The sequence below is a fragment of the Puma concolor genome, chromosome C2, assembly GCF_028749965.1.
Source record: "Puma concolor isolate L17-30 chromosome C2, mPumCon1.1.hap2, whole genome shotgun sequence".
Lineage (NCBI taxonomy): Eukaryota > Metazoa > Chordata > Mammalia > Carnivora > Felidae > Puma > Puma concolor.
The window spans coordinates 32244398-32264651 of NC_141675.1; the positions used below are offsets into that span (position 1 = coordinate 32244398).

The following is a 20254-nucleotide window of genomic DNA, read 5'->3' on the forward strand; positions in this document are numbered from 1 at the left end:
TCAACTGTTTGTGGGATTGAGCCCTGCTTTGAGCTCCTCTCTCTTCCTCTCTCTCTGCCCCTACCCATGCACTCTTGTGAGCACTTGTCTCTCTCTCAAAAAAAAAAAAGCTCTTTTTTAATTGTTCATAACTCACAATGCTTCTCTCATAATGTTATTTTTTAAGGGTTTATAGACAACTTTCTTCAGCTTAAGATGGTTTTTACATTTTCAGAGGTCTGCTTTCTGTCTCCCTTAGTTAGATTCATGTCTCGCCCCTAAACTATGAGTTCAGTGAGGGTGGGGGTGTTGGTGTCTTATTCGTAGTTTTAAATCCACTGTCTTCAGTGGTATCAGGTACAGCATCTTCCTGTGTCTTCCAGTGACATGGCCAGAGCTGAGCTACAGCCAGGTCAGGGGCACTCTTCTGTGGTTGTGCCCTGGGTGTGGCTGGAGGTGTGGGATGGGGACTATAGACACTGCTTTCCTCCTATTTCCTGTGTAGGTTTGTTTTGAATACTGTATAGGAGAAATATGTACTCCCTTACTGACCCAGACTTATCTTTTATGTCTGTCATGGCAATTTTTCCTTTTCTTTAGAAAAAAAGTTGTTGTTTTTTTTAATTTTTTTTTTATCATGGTAAAACATGTGTATAACAAAGTTTGTCATTTTAACTATTTTTAAGTGTATAATGTAGTGGCATTAATTACATTCATACCGTGTGCTGCCATTACCACTATCTTCCAAAAATTTTTCAAGTAGAAATGACTCCCTTTCCACCCTACCCCTGAGTCCTTGGTAATCTAAGTCTCCTCTCTATGAATTTACCTATTATAGATATTCCACGTAAGTGGAATAATATAGTAATTGTCCTTTAGTGTCTGGTTCCTTTTACTTAGCATATGTTTTCAAGGTTCATCTATGTTGTAGCATGTATCAGAACTTTATTTTCGGGGCGCCTGGGTGGTGCAGTCGGTTAAGCGTCCGACTTCAGCCAGGTCACGATCTCGCGGTCCGTGGGTTCGAGCCCCGCGTCAGGCTGATGGCTCAGAGCCTGGAGCCTGTTTCCGATTCTGTGTCTCCCTCTCTCTCTGCCCCTCCCCCGTTCATGCTCTGTCTCTCTCTGTCCCAAAAATAAATAAACGTTGAAAAAATAAATAATAAATAAATAAAAAGAACTTTAACTTTCATGGCTAAGTAATATTCCATTGTATGTATATACCACATTTTGTTTACTCATTCATCTGTGATGGACACTTGGGTTGTTTCCACCTTTTGGCTATTGTGAATAATACTGCAGTAAACATTGGTATACAAGTATCTGTTTGAATCCCCGTTTTCAGTTCTTTTGGGTATACACCTAGCAGTGGAATTGTTGAGTCATATGGTAATTTTATGTTTTTGTTTTTGTTTGTTTTTTTTAAGAAACATCATACTGTTTTTCACAGTGGCTGCACTGTTTTCTCAGTAGCAATGCATGAGGGTTCCACTTACTTTACACTGTCGCTTGAACTTGTTATTTTCAGGTATGTTTTGATAATAGCTATCATAATGGGGTGTGGAATATTTTCTCATTATGGTTTTCATTTAAATTTCCCTAATAATTAGTGATGTTGAGCATCTTTTCATGTGCTTATTGGCCATTTGTATATCTTCTTTGGAGAAATATCTATTCAATTCCTTTGTGCATTTTTAATTGTTTTTTGTTGAGTTGTATGAGTGCTTTATATTCTGGATATTTATTAGGCCTTTATCATCTATGTGATTTGCATGTATTTTTTCCCATTCTGTAGGTTGTCTTTTCACTTTCTTGATAATGTCATTTGATGCACAGAAGTTTTAAAATTTGATGAAGTCCAATATACAATTTGTTTGTGTTTGGCGGAGTACCTGTTGACAAATCCAACATCATGAAGCCCCTCCCTGTGTTTTCTTTTAGGAATTTTATGCTTTTAGCTTTTACATTTAGGCTTGACCAATTTTGAGTAAATTTTTATATATGGTGTGCATTAAGGGCTCAACTTCTGATTCTTTTGCGTGTAGAAATCTAGTTATCCCAACACCATTTGTTGAATAGATTGTTCTTTCCCTATTGAATAGACTTGGCGTCCTTCTCAAAAATCAAGGGGCTGTAGATGTATGGGTTTTTTTCTGGACTCTTAATACTATTTAAGTGGTCTGTTTATGTTTATTCACATGCTGGTTTTGATTACTGCAGCTTTGTGTAGTAAGTTTTAATATCGGTAAATGTGTGTCCTCTCATGTTCCTTGTAAAGATTCTTTTGACTTTTGGGGCTCCTTGCAATTCCAAATGAATTTGAGGATTGGTGTTTCCATTTCTGCAAAAAAGGATGTTGAGGTTTTGATAGAGATTGCATAGAATCTGCAGATCACTTCAGGTATCTTTCCATTTATTTTGGTCTTTTAATTCTTTTGGCAGTGTTTTATAGTTTTTAGTGTATAAGTCTTTCACCTCTTGGTTAAATTTACTTTTATGTATTTTATTCTTTTAGATACTATTGCAAATGGAATTGCTTTCTCAATTTTCTTTTTGGAATGTTCATTATTATTATATGGAAAGATGACAACACAACTGATTTTTGTTTGTTGATCATGCAACCTGCAACTTTGCTGAGCTTATTAGCTTTATGAGCTTTCTTGTGGATCATGTTTTTTGCAAATAGTGTTTACTTCATCTCCAATTTGGATACTTTTTATTATTTTTTTCTTGTCTAGTTGCTTTGGCTAGAACATCTAGCACATTATTGAATAGCATTGGTGAAAGCAGGCATCCTTATTTTGTTCCTGATCTTAGGGGAAGAACTTTGTCTTTGACCACTGAATATGATGTTAGCTGTGGGTTTTTCGTAAATGCCTTCATCATGGTGAGAAAATTTCCTTCCATTCCTAGTTTTCTGAGTACTTTTTTTTTTTTTATGAAAGGTTGATAGATTTGTATACCTTTTCTGCAACATTTGAAATGATCATGTAGTTTTTGTCCTTCATTCTATTAATGTGGTGTATTGTTTGATTTTTTTCTACGTTGAACCACTTTTGCTTTATTGGAGTATATCTGAGTTGGTCATGGTATATAATCCCTTTGGTAAAATAAATTTTATTTTTTGGAGCTCTTTAAGTTTCAGAGCAAAATTAAGTGAAAACTGCAGAGTTCCCATAATACTCTATCACACATACACAGCTTACTTCACTGTCAATATCCTGAACCAGAGTAGTATATTTGTTACAATTGATGAATGTACATGGACACACCATAATTACCTTAGGTCTGTATTCACATTAGGGTTCACTCTTGGTGTTATATATTCTCTGGGTATGATAAGTGTATAGTATGTAACCCACCATTGCAGCATCATAAAAAATGGTTTCACTGCCTTAAAAGTCCTAAGTGTTCCACTTGTTCATCATTCCTTTCTCCCAACCCTGATAACCTAGTAACCCCTGGCAACTACTGATCCTTGTACCCCTCCCATAGTTTTACTTTTTCTAGAATATCATATAGTTGGAGTTAGAGTATGTAGCCCTTCCATATCAGCTTCTTGCACTTAGTAATATGCATTTAAGCTTCCTACATGTTTTCTCATGGCTTGATAGCTCATTTCTTTTTAGTGTTGAGTAATATTCCATTGCCTGGGTATACCACACAGTTCACTTATCTGTTCACCTCCTGAAGGACATTGTGGTTGCTTCTAAGTTTTGGCAATTATGAGTAAAGCTGCTGTAAATGTCTGTGTGCAGGTTTTTGTGTGGACATAAGTTTTCAGCTCATTTGGGTAAATGCCATGGAGTATGCTTGCTGGCTTGCATAGTATGAGTATGTGTAGTTTGTAAGAAACTGCCAAACTGTCTTCCAGAGTTGCTGTACCATTTTGCATTCCTGCCAGCAAGGAGTTACAGTTCCTGCTGCTCCACATCCTTGTCTGGATTTGGTGTTGTCAGTGTTCTGGATTTTGGCCATTCTAATAGGTGTGTAGTGGGATCTTTTTTTTTTTTGTTTTTCACTTCACTTGTAAGTATTTAATGAATCTCCCTCCATGTGGCTTCAAGCTACCAGGACACAGGTGCCCTCCCCCCCCCTCCACACACACACCCTTAACCTTCTCCTCAGCAATTCTACTGAAGATTTTGGCCCTCACGATGACAGGCTGTTTGGGGAGCTTTCCCTTTCCCAAAACTTTGTAGTAGCATGAACACACCACATCAATGATAGGAACAAGTCCAGTCTTGTTTTTGGCAGCATTACCCGTGTCTGCTGACTGACCAGGGTCCACAGTTTAATCAAGGTTGACAGTTGGGTAGAATATCTGGTTCCTTTTTAAGTAGTAATGCCTCATACCCGCTTTTCCAAAGTAACCTGGATGATATTTGTCAAAGTTGATCCTGTGATGATGCATGCCACCAGCATTACCCCAGCCTCCTGGGTGCTTCCGGTGCTTGCTGATGCTGCTGTGGCTGTGGCTTACATGACCCCCAAGTTTCCAGGTCTTCCTCAGTCTGGATGGCATGTCAGCAGTCCAGACAAAAGACCTGGTATCGTCTTTTAATTTGCATTTCCCTGATGCCATATGACATAGGGTATCTTTCCATGTGTTTATTTGCCATCTGTATGTTTTCTTTGGTGAGGTGTCTGCTCAGATCTTTAGTGCCCCCCCCCTTTTAGTCTATTTTTAATCAGATTTTTTTTCTTATAATGTTTATTGTTAGAGAGAGAGAGAGAGAATGTGAGTGGGGGAGGTGCAGAGAGACTGGGGGACAGAGGATCCGAAATGGGCTCCGTGCTGACAGCAGACAGCCTGACATGGGGCTTGAGCTCACAGACTGTGAGATCATGACCTGAGCTGAAGTTGGACACTCAGCCAGCTGAGCCACCCAGGTGCTCCTGTTTGTTTTCTTATTGTTGAGTTTTAAGAGTTCTTTGTGTATGTTAGATAGCAGTTCCTTTATCAGATGTGTATTTTGCAAATGTTTTCTCCCAGTCTATGGTTGTCTTCTCTTTCTCTAGACAGTGTCTTTTGCAGAACAGAAGTTTTTAATTATGAGGTCAGCTTATCAATTATTTCTTTTTCATAGATCATACCTTTGGTAGTGTATCTAAAAAGTTACCACCAAATCCAAGGTTATTTGTTTTCTCCTGTGTTATCTTCTAGAAGTTTATCACTTTTGTGGTTTACATTTAGGTCTCTGGATCCATTTTGAGTTAGTTTTATGAAATGTGTAAGGTCTGTGTCTAAATTTTTTTGCTTGTGGATGTCCAGTTGTTCCAGCACTACTTGTTGAAAAGACAATCTCTCTTCCATTGTATTGCCTTTGTTTTTTTGTCAAAGATCAGTTGATATTTCTTGGGGTCTATTTCTAGGTTCGCTGTTCTGTTCCATTGGTCTGTTTGTTTTTTTTCATCAGTACCACATGTCTTGATTACTGTAGCTTTATAGCAAGTCTCGTGGCTAGGTGTTGTCAGTCCTTCAACTTTATTTTGTCCTTCAATACTGTGTTGGCTATTCTAGGTTTGTTTTTGTTTTTTTGTTTTTTGGGGTTTTTTTTGCATCTCCATAATACACTTTAGAATCAGTTTGTCAACATCCACAAAATAACTTGTTGGGATTTTGATTGGAATTGTGTTAAATTAAGAAATCAAGTTGGAAATACCTGCCCTCTTGACAGTATTGAGTCTGCCTATCCATAAACGTGGAATATGTCCCCATTTATTTAATTCTTCCATTTTGTTCATCAGAGTTGTGTAGCATTCCTCATATAGATTTTATAATGTGTTTTGTTATTTTATGCCTGTGTATTTCTTTTTTTGAATGGCGGGTGCTAATGTACATGGTATTGTGTTCTTTGTTTCAAATTCACTGCTGGTATATAGGAAAGTTATTAAGTTTTGTATATTAACTTTGTATTCTGCAACCTTGCTATAATTGCGTATTAGTTTCAGCAGTGTTTTTGTCAATTCTTTAGGATTTTCTACATAGATTATTATGTCATCTGTGAACAAAGACAGTTTGATTTCTTCCTTCCCAGTCTGTGTACCTTTTGTATATTTTCTTGCTTTATTGGATTAGGTATGACTCCCAGTACAGTTTTGAAAAGTGGTGAGAGGGGACATTTTTGTCTTATGCCTGATCTTAGTGGGAAAGCTTCTAGTTTTTCATCATTATGTGTGATGTTAGCTGTAGATTTTTTGTTAGATGTTCTTTATCAAGTTGAGAAAGCAGCCCTGTATTCCTAGTTTGCAGAGGGTTTTTAATCATGACTGAGTGTTGGATTTTGTGAATCCCTTTTCTGTATCTACTGATGTGTTCATGTAACTTTTTTTCTTTAGCCTGTTGATATAGTAACGTTGCTGGGTTTGATTTGCTTTTATTTTGTTAGGGATTCTTGCATCTGTGTTCATGAGAGTCATTGGTCTGTAGTTTTCTAGTAATGTGTTTGTCTGGTTTTGGTAATAGCATAATGCTGGCCTCATAGAATGAGTTAGGAAGTATTCCCTCTGGTTTTTCTGAAAGAGATGGTAGAGAATTGCTGTAATTTGTAGAATTCATCAGTGAAACTTTCTGGACTGCATTTGTTTTTTTAATCACATAAGAAATAAAAAATGGTTTTACAAATCAAAAATATCCTGTGTTTTATGTTTCCTTGTGTAGTTACCTTTACTAGAAATCTTTATTTCTTCATAATTTGTGTGGTACTGTCTAGTATTTTTTTTTTTTTTTTCATTTCAACCAGAAGGATTCTCTTTAATATTTCTCGTAGGGTAAGCCTAGTGGTAATGAACTCTGCAGCTTTTGTTTATCTGGGAATGTCTTAATTTGTCCCTCATTTTTCAAGGACAGGTTGCCAAACAGAGTCCTTGGTTGACAGTTTTATTCTTTCAGTGGTTTACATCATTCCATTGTCTTCTGCCTCCGTGGTTTTTCTACTCAGAAATCAACTGATAATCTTATTGAGGATCTCTTGTATATGGTGAGTCACTTCTCTCTTGCTGCTTTCAAGATTCTGTCTTTACCTTTTTTTTTTTTTTAAGTTTATTTATTTTGAGCGAGAAAGAGCATGAGTGCAAGAGGGGCAGAGGGAGAGAATCTCCAACAGGCTTCCCACTGACAGTATGGAGGCCCACGTGGAACTCAAACCTGAACCGTGAGATCATGACCTGAGCTGAAATCAAGAGTTGGACACTTAACTGACTGGGCCACCCAGGTGCCCCCAGATTCTGTCTTTATCTTTTAATAATTCGATGATAATCTGTTTCAGTGGGGGTCTGTTTGTGTTTATTCTACTTAGTTTCTTTGATTTGTTGCTTCATGTCTTAAATTTGGGAAGTTTTTGGATGTATTCAGATAATCTCTGTCCCTTTTTCTCCTCCCTGTGGTATTGCCTTGCTGCAAATATTGGTTCAAGTGATGGTATTTCGTAGATCTGTAGTTTCTGTTCACTTCATTTTTTCTTTTCTTTTTGTTAAGACTGGGTAATAATATAAATTATCTTCAAGTTTCCCAATCGTGTCTTCTATTTTCTCAAATCTACTCTTGAACCCCTGTAGTGAATTTTTTATTTCATTTATGGTAGTTTTCAGCCACAGAATTTGTTTGGTTCCTTTTTATAATTTCTTTCTCTTTATTGGTATTCTCATTTTGTTCATACATTGTTTTCATGATTTTTAAAGTTCTTTGTTCATGTTTTTCTTTTTTTCTTTGACCATCTTTAAGATAGTTATTTAAAAAATTTTTTAAATAAACTTTTTGTTTTAGAGTTGTTTTAGATTTATAACAAAATTTCTAGATAGCACAGAGTTTCCATGCACTCCACACTTAGTGTTCTCTGATTCTTAACATTTTACTTTAGAGAGCACTGTTATCAGATATTTCACTCTAAACAAAGAGACAGTGGGTGACTAAGCTAGAGGGAAAACTGAGGTTAAATGGTTTTGCTGTTGGACTCAATCACTGGTTCCTTTCATTGGTTTTGTTTATCTGTCTGTTGGTTTAAGATGGAACAGACCTGATGTGTAAACAATTAGAATAATTCTGAAGACAGAGGATGACGATGGCTTTGAGATGTGACTTCTTAGCTTATAACTGACATTATTGATGCTTTTAGACAAAACTGTTAAGCTATTTGATTTAAATTTTTTTTTTTAATCTTTATTTCTTTTTGAGAGAGAGACAGCATGTGAGCAGGGGAGGAGCAGAGAGAGAGGGAGACATAGGATCTGAAGCAGGCTCCAGGCTCTGAGCTGTCAGCACAGAGCCCGACACGGGGCTCAAACTCATGGACCGTGAGATCATGACCTGAGCCGAAGTCAGATGCTCAACCAACTGAGCCACCCAGGCGCCCCAAAGCTATTTGATTTAATGCACACTACACTGTCAGGAATAGTTTAGGGAAGCTCTAGTGTGACTCTCCTATTCTAAAAAAATGGACATTGGCCTTATATCTGAAGTTATTATTACCAGCTCATGTGCACTTTGACTCTGATGGTACTTCTGTGTACCAGGCTGTACATAGAAGTTCATTTCAAATCCTTGGGTATTTTTTCATTTGTTTACTTACAAATTTAAAAAAACTTTTTTAATGTTCATTTTTGAGAGAGAGAGAGCACAAATGGGGTAGAGGCAGAGAGACGGAGACACAGAATCCGAAGCAGGCTCCAGGCACTGAGCTGTCAGCACAGAGCCTGACGTGGGGCTTGAACTCACAAACCATAAGATCATGACCTGAGCCGAGATCAAGAGTTGGATGTTTAATCAACTGATTCATCCAGGCACCCCTATAAAAATCTTTATAATGTTTATTTTTGAGGGGGGGAGGCAGAGAGAGAGGGAGACACAGAGTCCAAAGCAGGCTCCAGGCTCTGAGCTGTCAGCACACAGCCCGATTCAGGGCTCGAACCCACAGACTATGAGATCATGACCTGAGCCAAAGTTGGCGCTTAACCAAATGAAGCACCAAGTTGCCCCCAAGACCATTATTTTAAAGTCTTTGTCTAATAAGTTCAGTGTCTGGGCTTCCTTAGGGACAGATTCTGTCAGTTAATTTTCTTCACTTGAGTGGCTTTTTTCCTGTTTCTTTGTAAGCCTTGTTATTTTTTTGTTGAAAACTGGACATTTGAATATTATGAGGTGTTGATCCTGGAAATCATATTCTCTCCCTTTTCTAGGTTTTGTTGTTGATCACTGAATGCTGTAATAGCCATTGTCTAGTGCCGTTTTCCAATTATTTTTGCAGACTATATTCCTTGCTGTAGGTGGTCATGGAAGTTTCTTTGCCTTAGCTTGTGTCCAGCTAGTGTTTTGACAGAGATATCCTTGAATACCAGTTACTAAAACAGGCAAACAAGAAAGTACCTCATCTAGTCTTTGAGAATTGGCCCTGTGCTGGGGCTCCTCTTCAACACTTGGCCAGATTAAACTGAACTTAGGGGTCAGCCCACTGTTAAAACTTAAGGTCTTCTTAGGTTATTTGTTTTGTAAAGTATTTTCATTTTCATTCCTCTCAAGATATTTTCTAATTCCCTTTTCCTGGGTCTTTTCTGAGCATGCATCTGGTCCTAGGCATATCTGTGTCTTTCTGAAATGCCCTGTGTACACAGGTGTTCTTGAATGCCCTAATTTTCTAAAGAATCTCTCTCCCTGGTTCTTTCCTCCTAGGCCTTAGGCAGTCTCAAGCATCTGCAGGTTGTTCTTTGTTTTTGAGCAATGTCTGCCACTTTCTGGCCTGGTGAGCTCCATGTTAGGTAAAGCAGGGATGAAAATCCCTGCCATATGCGTATCTGACAAGATAGACAAATTAGAACACACCTATGTGATAATTTGTGACTGACTCTTTATTCCCTCTAGAACTAGGGAGAGAGTGGGGCAGGTGTAATTAAGAATGTCACAAAGCTTTCCTACTATTTTTAAGTTGCCTGTTTCTTGATTTGACTTTCTCTTGGTGGTTGGTAAACCTTCACTTGTTCCAGGGTTTCTGATTCTTTTGTGATGTTTTTGTTGGAGGGTAGGAGTTTGGAGCTGACTTCCCCCCCCCCCCCCATTTTGTTGTTGAGAAAAAGTGTTTAAAAGTCAGGAATTCACACACACTGAAACTGCATTTTGTTCCTCCGGTAAATTCTTAACTGTTGATACATCCTTTTAGTTTCTCCTTTGAGCTGTGTCAGTCACTGGCATGGACTTCACATGATTTCTTGTGTCTGCTTCAAGATCTTTCTCATCCCATGACTACCTCTGTGGGTCCTGATGGCCTGCAGCACAGGTTGACTTTGACAACCCCACTTTTTAAGAAACTGCTTGGCTTGTCCTGGAAAGTGTATCTATAGATATCTAGGATGTCCGTCCCACTGCCCAACCTGGCTGGAGCCTGAACGCTTGATTCCATGGTGGTTCCTTGACTTCCCCTTTTCTTAGAAATTCTTTGTTATGTTTATGGAGTGGCAAGTTGTGGAAGTTCAGTAGATTACTGCTTTTTTGGAAAAAAGCTTCATGCATTTTATGGACTTAATCATTCCCTGTTACTAAAAGACAGCTTCAGAGGCTTACATAGGGGGCTTCTGTTCTAGGTCTCATTTTTTCTTAGAGGAATTAGTCAGTGCTCACTGGGCTCTCTCTGGGTACCAGGCGCTCAGTCTAGTTCTGGGACGAGGCCTCAGATGCTAAGACCTGGCCTCTGGTCCTGGAGCCCGTCCCATGGCCACTCGGGCTGCAGGTTTTCCATTCCTGTGTTGATTTCCCCAGTGATTCCATCATGTTCTGGTTGTCGGTGCCCATCTTGGTTTTCAGTTTAAGTATAGCTTCTGGATACTTTTTGCAGTTTCTTAATTTAGAATTGTTTTTATTCTGGGACTTACCACTCAGATTTTTTATTTCAGGTCATTAACATAGATTTTGAGGAGAGAGGAAAGAGGGGAGATTTAAAACATTTTTATTGAGTTACAATTTACACACAGTAAAATGCACAGGTTTCAAATGCTCATTTTAATAGGTTTTGATAATTTGACAGTAGTATACAACCTTGTTATCACCATCCAAAACAAGATACGGAACATTTCTGTCCTCTCAAAAAATGCATTTAGTAAGAGGGAAGTTTTGCCAATTTTTCTTTTTGAGTTCTTTTTGTTTCTAGCATTCTTTATATATTTTGGATGGGAGTCTTGTCAGATACGCATATTGCAAATATATTTTTTTCCTGATTTGTGACTTCTTCAATAAATTGTGTCTTTTGACTCACATATTTTTAAACATGTGATGAAGTCCCATTTATCAGTGTTTTTTATTTATGATTAGAACTTTTTGTGTCCTTTCCAAACAATCTTTGCCTATGACAATGTTGCAAACAAAGATAGTCCGATATCATTGGCTAGCTTTGTAGTTCTGGGTTTTATGTTAAGACCTATGATCTATTTTGAATTAATTTTTGTATATAGTTTATAGAGTGAAATAGTCTACTTTCATGTTCCCCCTCCCCCCCATATAGACAGTTAAGTGTTCCATCACCATTTGTTAAAAAGACTTTCTTTCCACAGCGAATTGGTTTGATACCTGGTCTGAAATCAGTTGTGTGGGTCCATTTCTTCACAATGTATCCATTACCATTTTGTCTACCTTGATGCCTGTGCCATACTGTCTTGATTACTGTAGCTTTATAGTTATCAGCTTGGGGCAGTTTCAGGATCCTGGGGACACTTGACAATGTTGGAAACCGTTTTGTTTGTCACAGGTGTGGGTTGTAGGGGAGTGAGTGCTACTGGCATCTAGTGTGTGGAGGCCAGAGATGATGCTAAACATCTTCTGCACACAAGACAACCCCCCACAACAAAGAATTACCCAGCCCAAAATACAGATGGCCCTGAGGTTCAGAAATCCTGCTTTGTAAGAAAGTCTTGAAGTCAACTAGTATAAGTTTTCCAATTAAAAAAAAAAAAAACAAAACTGTTTATTCTGTTTCCTTTGTATTACCATATGAATTTTAGAATCTGCCTATCAGTTTCTGTAAGAGAATGCCTACAATTTTGGTAGTAATTGCTTGAAAATCTAGATCTGTTCAGTATGATAGCTTAGTAAACTTCAAGATAATTAAATAGTATAGACAATTAAAATTGAATGCAGTTAGAGACTTAGTTTCTCATTTGTGCTGTTTTTCAAGTGCTTAATAGCTTTAAGTGGCTATCATGTCAAATAGCACAACCAGAGAACATTTCCATAATTATAGAAAATTCTTTTGGCCAGTACTGGTATAGATCATTTAGGAATTTATTTATTCTTATCAATGAGTGTATAAGCTTTTTTGTAGATACTCTGTCAGATTATGAAAGTTCCATTGTATTCCTAGTTTACTGCTTGTTTTGAATTATGATTGAGTATTGAATTGTCAGATGTGTTTTGTCTGTTGAGAAAGAAAAGCCTATAGGGTTTTTCTCCTCTATTTAGTAATTTTGTTGGTTTTTTCACATATTAGATCAGCCTTGACTTCTTGGGATAAACCCCACTTAGAATGCATCAGTGTTTGATTTCATAATATCTTGGGGATTTTTGCATCTGTGTTTGTGAGGGATTTTGTTTGGTCTGCATTCTTCTTTTACGATGTCCTAATCTTGTTGTGGTATTAGGGGAATGTTGGCCTCATACAGTATGTTGGGAACTATTCTAGGAGAGGAGACATATTAGTGACTGAACTCTTACTCTGCACACATTACAGATACCACCTCCTTAAATCCTTGAAACCATGGTAGGAGGTAGTAACATCCCAACTTTGCAGGTGATGAACCTCAGGCTCAGAAAGGTAAAGTCATTTCCCAAGGGCACATAGCTAAACTGGTGAATCTGATTCCAGGCTACCGGGAGTCTCTAACAGCAGCTCTTGAATGATACTTGTCACTACTGGTTCCATGGGGACAAGTCAGGCTGTACCCCAGGTGGGTACATAAACCTCAGTTAATGAGGCAGAGTCTAGCTGCCTGCAATAGACTGTGCTCCCAGCAAGAGAGCCTGAGGGTCCACTCTTGGACCCTCTTTGGCCACTGCCCGGTGGGTTCTCCTGTCTTTCCTGGAGTGTAAGGATTTCCCTTTACATTCCCTGGTGAGGAGACTTTGGTGCCTCCATAGAAATCAGCTCTGAATGGTTGCTGAGGGCACATTCCCGTTGGGGGTAGAGCTGGGAATTGCCCAGAAGCTCAGCATGGATAATCTCTCTCATTCTAGGATGTTTGGATATTAATTCATCTGTGAAAGGGGCTCGTTTTGTCCGATTCTGTGATGCATTCAATATTCCACTCATCACTTTTGTTGATGTCCCTGGCTTTCTGCCTGGTAAGTCATTGATAGGAGGGGGGCGAGGAGAGGTAGTTTTGCCCAGTAAGGCACCCACTTAATTTGGAGGTTTTGTAAAATTCTCTAAGGATTTGTGACTTCTCCATATTCTAGGTGTCTGGAAGATGGGGATGTGGGGGGTGAGTGGCTCTCTCCTGGCCCTCTGGGGAGCAGGGGAAGACCTCATAGCTGAGAGTGACAAGCATACCTTGTAAGGACTTCTGTATCTCGTAACTCTTCCTCATGACATAGGCACAGCACAGGAATACGGGGGCATCATCCGGCATGGAGCCAAGCTTCTCTACGCATTTGCTGAAGCAACTGTGCCCAAAGTCACAGTCATCACCAGGAAGGTGAGAAGAGCTGGTATCAGAGGCTGTGAGCCCACACACTTCTAGCAGCATGGCCATGGTTGGAGGTCTGGCCAAGAGTTTCAGGGGGGCTGGGAAGAGGAGTACACCTTGCTGACCCTTAAAAAAGATCTTTGGAGCTCAGGCAACATTTATAGCCCTGTGGACACACCCTGCAGATATGTTGGTGGTCACGTCTGGGAAATGAGAGCATCAGTGGGAAAGAGCCAGGAATGACAGTGAACATTAGTTGTGAAAGGCCTCTGGACTGTGCCTGTGTTTTCTCTGCGCTGGCTTCCCAGCCTCAGAGACACTGGGCCTTCAGTAGCTCAGGAGGGCTTTTCCTTTTGTCCTCATTTCACTTGGCTTCCTAGAGTCTTTCAGGGATATGATCTGATTCAGGCTCTAACATTCAGCATTTGGGTTTGTTCTAGGCCTATGGTGGTGCCTATGATGTCATGAGCTCCAAGCACCTTTGTGGTGACACCAACTATGCCTGGCCTACAGCGGAGATTGCAGTCATGGGAGCAAAGGTGAGGACCTCTAGCTTTCCCTTTTCCTGGATCCAGGTAATGGTCGTTTGCCAGCAGGAGCTTGTAGTTACGAAATGTGGAGAGAGGCCCGGACCCCTTGGATGGGCCAGGATTCCAGGGAGTTGGGACCTAGACCTTGCCGAGTCCCCACCTTGACCCCTGGGTCAGCTCTGGCTCCTGTCCTGCACTGTCACTTTAGGCACATGCTGGTGTCTTCATGCTCGGGGGGTGGGGGTGGGGAGGGGGGGATGCTGAGTGGGTTTTGAGATGGTCAGTAAAGCAGAAAGGGTTGAGTCAACTGAACTAGCCTTTGGGAGGATTGGACATTCCCTGTGATCCCATTCCCATCTCCTCTCCCAGGGAGGGCCCCGGAGCCACTGAATTGTGTACTGAGGATAAGGAAGAAGGAAAACAGCATTTTACTTCACCTGATTCAGGGGACCATGGATCTAACTATGGAAAATGGGCAAAACATCTTGGCCTGAAAGAAGGATAGATGCAATTGGATGGAATAGGATGGAATTTGGGGAGACAAGTGACTGGCTTTGCCTGGGCTGCCTGTTGTTGGGGCAACACTGAACATTGGATCACAGCCCGTGGGATCGTGCTGGTTGACTCCAGCAGTGCTCACCTCTGTGCCCTGGTGCCTGGAGCCGGCATTTCTCGCCAGGGCACTGTGGCCTCGAAGTTCACAGCCACACACTGTGATAGTGGTTTGAGGGAGGTCGCCTGGGTTGGGACTGCCAGTTAAGTTCATTAACTTCTCCTATGACAGGGGGCCGTGGAGATCATCTTCAAAGGGCATGAGAATGTGGAAGCAGCTCAGGCAGAGTATATTGAGAAGTTTGCCAACCCCTTTCCTGCTGCAGTGAGAGGTAGGGACTGTGGTGGGGAGGGCGGTGTTGGGCATTTGTTGGGTCACTTGCTCATCCTTTTGCTCCAGAAAGTCTCACATCACTGCCCTTTGCCCTCACTGTGGAATCTGGAGACTGGTGAGGGTTGGGGGTTGTCTCTGGACATTGTATATAACTGCTTTGGTCACCAAGGACTGAAACAATATTGCTGAAATGGCTAGTGGTGTTCAGTTACCTAATATTGTGTAAAAGTCCACTGCTAAACAAAGTGGCTGACACAGCCAACTTTTTCTTTTTCTTTTTTTTTTTTTGCTCATGTTTCTGAGGGTCGGCAGTCATTCACAGATAGTTGGTAATTCGGGGCCGGATAGTCCAAGATGGCTTCACTTACATGGTTGGTAATGGCAGTAGGCATTTTCTGCACAGGTTGCTTATTTATTTTTATTTTTATTTTTATTTTTATTTTTATTTTTATTTTTATTTTTATTTTTATTTTGAGACAGAGGGTACAAGTGAGCAAGGGACAGAGACAGAGAAGCGGTGCTCACCTGAGGTGGGGCTCAAACTCTCAAACTATGAGGTCATGACCTGAGCCGAAGTGAGATGCTTAACTGACTGAGCCACCCAGGCGCCCCATGGTTTCTCTTTCAGAACCTGGCCACACCATGCTTGCTGGTGTCCTGAGCACCTTGAGACCTAGATTTGGAAATTGCATAGTGTCATTTTTGCCACATTCTGTTGGCCAAAGCAAATCACAAGGACAAGTAAAATTGAATCCAGTTCTTGGTATGAGGGGTGATGAAATCACATTACAAAGGGACTTGTGTTACAGGGGTAGGAGGAAGGTGTACTGATTGTTGAAAATACAGACATATTTTCTTAATTTTATTTCCTGTTGACTTCATCTTGGCAGCAAGGGGGTCAGATTGCATTTTTTTGCCAAGTAGTCCTAGGCCAGAAGTTGAGGTCCTGCCAGAGGAACGGGGATGCTCCTGGGATGTGGGGGAGGGTTCACAGGGCCCGTGCCCTCTCATATCAAGTTGGGTCCTGCTCACACCCCAGAGATGGTGCCCAGGCTGAGCACAGATTGGGGGGGTGGCCTTATTTGGGGATGCACATGATCTACTTCCTTTTCTATGCTTCACCAGGATTTGTGGATGATATCATCCAGCCTTCCTCCACACGAGCCCGAATCTGCTCTGACCTGGATGTCTTAGCCAGCAAGAAGGTACAGCGCCCTTGGAGGAAACATGCAAATATTCCATTGTAAACCAATCAAAGGAAAATAAACCAAGAGCCAGTTACCGCCTGGCCATTTGCACCCATCTCTGCCTTTTGCAATCATGAAACCTGGAAATCTAAATATCAGTAATAACTTGAAATGGCTGTTTATTAAATCCTAGGAAGATTTCATTTGTGCCTTACTGTAAAATTAATTGCTTTATTAAAAATTTGTTTAACTGGTATTTTTTGAGCACAAATTTCATTTTTTACGGTATAAATCTGAAAAATCTAGAAAACAGTGTATTGTCACTTAGAGCTGACCCTTATTTGACACCTCTGTGTATTTTCCTTTTCCCCCAAGATGTTTTTCTTTGTAGGTGAGATAATAAGCTTTTAGGGCAACATACTTACCTGGTTAGCCTTCATTCCGCACCCCCCTCCCTTTTTTTAAATGCTTATTTGAGAGAGAGAGAGAGAGAGTACAGGCAGGGGGAGGGGCAGAGAGAGAATCCCAAGCAGGCTCCTTGCTATCAGTGCAGAGCCTGACGTGGGGCTCAATCCCATGAACCGTGGGATCATGACCAGAGCTGAAATCAAGAGTTGGATCCTTAACCGACTGAGCCACCCAGGCGCCCCTATTTCCTTATTTTTTATTTTATCTTATTTTTATTTTTTTAATGTTTGCTTATTTTTGAGAGAGAGAGAGAGAGAGAGAGAGAGAGAGTGAGAGTGAGAGCAGGGGAGGGGCAGAGAGAGAGAGAGAGAGGGAGACACAGAATCCCAAAGCAGGCTCCAGGCTCTGAGCTGTCAGCACGGGGCCCGATGTGGGGCTCAAACTCACGGACCGGGAGATCATGACCTGAGCCAAAGTTGGACACATAACCGACTGAGCCACCCAGGAAGCCCATAAATAATATTTAATAACATGCCCTCAATTCCTCTAGGAATCGTTGAGGATGTTTGTAGTTGTATCTGGCAGAATAGATGCTCAGTCATATGGGATATAGTACCCTATATTAAATGCTTTTCAGAAATGTGTTGTCACATTTTAGAAAACTTAGTTTGGAAAATTTCAGACCTGTAGAAATGTTGCAGGAGTGGTATTTGTATATCTTTCACTGAGGGTATCCACTTAATTTTCTACATTTACTATATGTATAATAGCATATGCTATTATGTATGGTATATAGAATGTAGTATAGGGGCGCCTGGGTGGCGCAGTCGGTTAAGCGTCCGACTTCAGCCAGGTCACGATCTCGCGGTCCGTGAGTTCGAGCCCCGCGTCAGGCTCTGGGCTGATGGCTCAGAGCCTGGAGCCTGTTTCCGATTCTGTGTCTCCCTCTCTCTCTGCCCCTCCCCCGTTCATGCTCTGTCTCTCTCTGTCCCAAAAATAAATAAACGTTGAAAAAAAAAATTAAAAAAAATGTAGTATATAGAATACTATGTATTCTCTTCCATAAATACATAATTATTATTTTTATTGACCCATTTAAGTAAGTTGTAGAACCATGACCCTTTGTCCCCCACCCTGCCAAATGTATTTATTTCCTAGGAAACAAGGCTCATTGCCTTACAGTCTTTCATTACATTGACAATTTGGAAGAATGGTTGCCAGTTATTTTGTAGAATGTCCCTCAATTTGGGTTTGTCTGATTGTTTCCAGATGTTCAGACCAGGTAAGAATGTTCTTTCTATGTATCACATAAGAAGCACATGATGCTAGTTTTTTCCATTATTGATGAAATTGACTCATCACTTGGTTAAGGTGGTGGCTGCAAAGGTTACCATTTTTTCTTTGTAATTAATAGCTGATCTGGGGGCATTCTTTAAGCCCGTCAACAAATTTTCATCCTGTACTTTTAGTACCTATTGATGGTTCTTGCCTCTCAATCAGCCATACTGTAGAATCTGTTGATTCTAAAATGTTGCATTTGTTAGTTTGTTACTGTGCCAGAAGAGGTTTCTTTTCTGTTTTTAAGTATTTGTTAGACTCATGGATTCTTTTTTTTTTTTTAAACATTTTTTCCTGAAATAATTTTTTTTCTTACCATGCTATCACCCTGTCAAATTTTCAAACACTAAGTACTTTTGCAGGTGTCCTTACTGGTGTTTCTCTGTGGCCTACCCTTCAAGTTAGAAATCTTGTTCCAAGTTAATACACTAATTTCAGGTCTGGATTTTCTTGCATTCTTCTGCTCTAGCACTTCCAGTGCATAGGGCCTTTCACTCTGGTCATTAGCCCACAGCCCTGTCACCTCCCCCGTGGGACATCCTTTTGCTAAATAGCTCCAGTTTGCTCATGCTCAAGGACGTTAGTTCCTCTCAACCTGTGAGCTAGAACTGATTTTGCTTATTGCAGGTTTTTTTTTTTTTTTTAAGCATCTGAGTGTGCATTTTTTTTCTCTGTATATTTTTATCTAAGTAGATGGTGAGTTTCAAGGGGGCAGAGACTGGACACAAGTTCTTTATGTTCCTCTTTGGCACCAGCAGAAAGGTTATAAACTGTGGGAAAGGAGTTGGCCGATTCTTGGGCTTTTAGAGGTCTCCTAAGAAGCCATGCAGGTTGGTTAGCATGTGGCTCAATTGCTTAAAATTGATTAGCGAATCCAATTTCTGGGGTCAGCTAACCTAGGATTTGGAATGCTTGGAGGATGACTGTGCTATCATCTATATGAAAATAATACATAAAAGTTTGTGGGGTTTTTTTTGTTTTTCCTTTTTGAGGAAGGGGTCCAAGATGTGTTTTACTAGGTTGTGAAATCTGGATGCTGAGAAGGGCTTGTTCCTGGGCCTAAGAGATAGAGGAACCAGCCTAATAAAACACTTGGGCAAGAGACTTCTGGGAAGCCTTGGAATGGAGATGGTTAATAACCGATAAACAAAGCTGGTGGCCAAGGAAACAAAAAGCTGCAAGACCTTGCAAGTAGACCAGCCTCTGTGGATGACAGAATGCCATGAGAATGGTGGCAGAGTATTTTCAGTGGCTGTTGTTTAGGAATGCCTTTCCCAGGTGGTATTCGGTCTTTAAGGGGAAAAAGAAAACTGTGGGCTTTAACCAGAGGACTTGGGTTTACTGAGCAGAGCAGTGGCAAGTGTCTCTCTTTAGACTGAGAGCAGGTAATATGGTGAGAATGGAGATGGAGTTTAAGAGGTACGGAGGGTCCTGTTGCACCTGCCCCAGCTCCTCTTGCCTTAAGTAAACCAGTTTATCCTGAGCTACGAAGCTAGGGTGGCGAAGCTGCGATTTGAACCCAGGCAGATTTGTCTCAACTCCACATGTCTCTATAACCAGTCAGAACACTGCTTTCCAACTGATGTAGTAGGTGGGATGAACTCCTAAGAGGGGAGTGAGAAAGGTGGTGGCTCGCTCCACTGGAATTGTCTCACCCTGAAGAGCTATTAAATTTAGAAAGCTTTCCTACCTTATGCATGATGGCCTGTCAGTCCTTACTTGATTTGCTCAAATAGGGAGTAAATTCACAATGCAGCCTTCCAGTTGCTTGTGTTTGCAGAAAGTTCTCCTAGCTTCTCTTCTGATCATGTTTTGTCTCCTTACTGAGTCCTCTGCCTGTGGGTTCACTGATGCTTTTGGCTGCTTCGGGGTGTTTTAGATACGGTCTACCTAGAAAAGACCGTGAAGGACACTCATCCATATATTAACACTTTAGAGCAAGCAAGTACGGGGAGAGAGTCAGGGAGAGTGGGCGAGAATCTTAAGCAGGGCTTAAGCAGGGCTCCATGCCTAGTGTGGAGCCCAAAGTGGGTCTGGATCCCACAACTCTTGGGATCACCTGAGCCGGCATCAAGAGTTGGACGTTCAGCAGAGTCACCCAGGCGCCCGAGTTAACACTTCTGATGTAGTTGAAGCAACCTAGACTTAACCTGTTTGACAGATATGAATATTTTATGTCTTTCTTGTTCTAAAGGATTTCTAGACAGCTGTGGCTAGAAACTACTGGTTCTCATGCTGTTGGCACCTCTGTGGGTGTGGGATCTC

At 40.7% G+C, this 20254-nt stretch overlaps 1 protein-coding gene and 1 pseudogene across 3 annotated transcripts in view; one reads left to right on the top strand and one right to left on the bottom strand.

Annotated features, from left to right (window-relative positions):
• The window catches only part of PCCB (propionyl-CoA carboxylase subunit beta), a 94198-nt gene extending 77699 nt beyond the window's left edge, over positions 1 to 16499 (top strand). For all 3 annotated transcript variants that reach the window (XM_086674348.1, XM_086674349.1, XM_025913766.2), the window contains 5 exons: positions 13189 to 13296; positions 13549 to 13649; positions 14081 to 14179; positions 14955 to 15054; positions 16182 to 16499. In XM_086674348.1, the coding sequence (XP_086530474.1) occupies positions 13189 to 13296; positions 13549 to 13649; positions 14081 to 14179; positions 14955 to 15054; positions 16182 to 16303 (530 nt within the window). In that variant the 3' untranslated portion in view covers positions 16304 to 16499. The remainder of the gene's footprint in view (positions 1 to 13188; positions 13297 to 13548; positions 13650 to 14080; positions 14180 to 14954; positions 15055 to 16181) is intronic.
• On the bottom strand, positions 263 to 4503 carry LOC112849383 (large ribosomal subunit protein uL15 pseudogene; annotated as a pseudogene).
• Positions 16500 to 20254: the final 3755 nt, after the last annotated feature.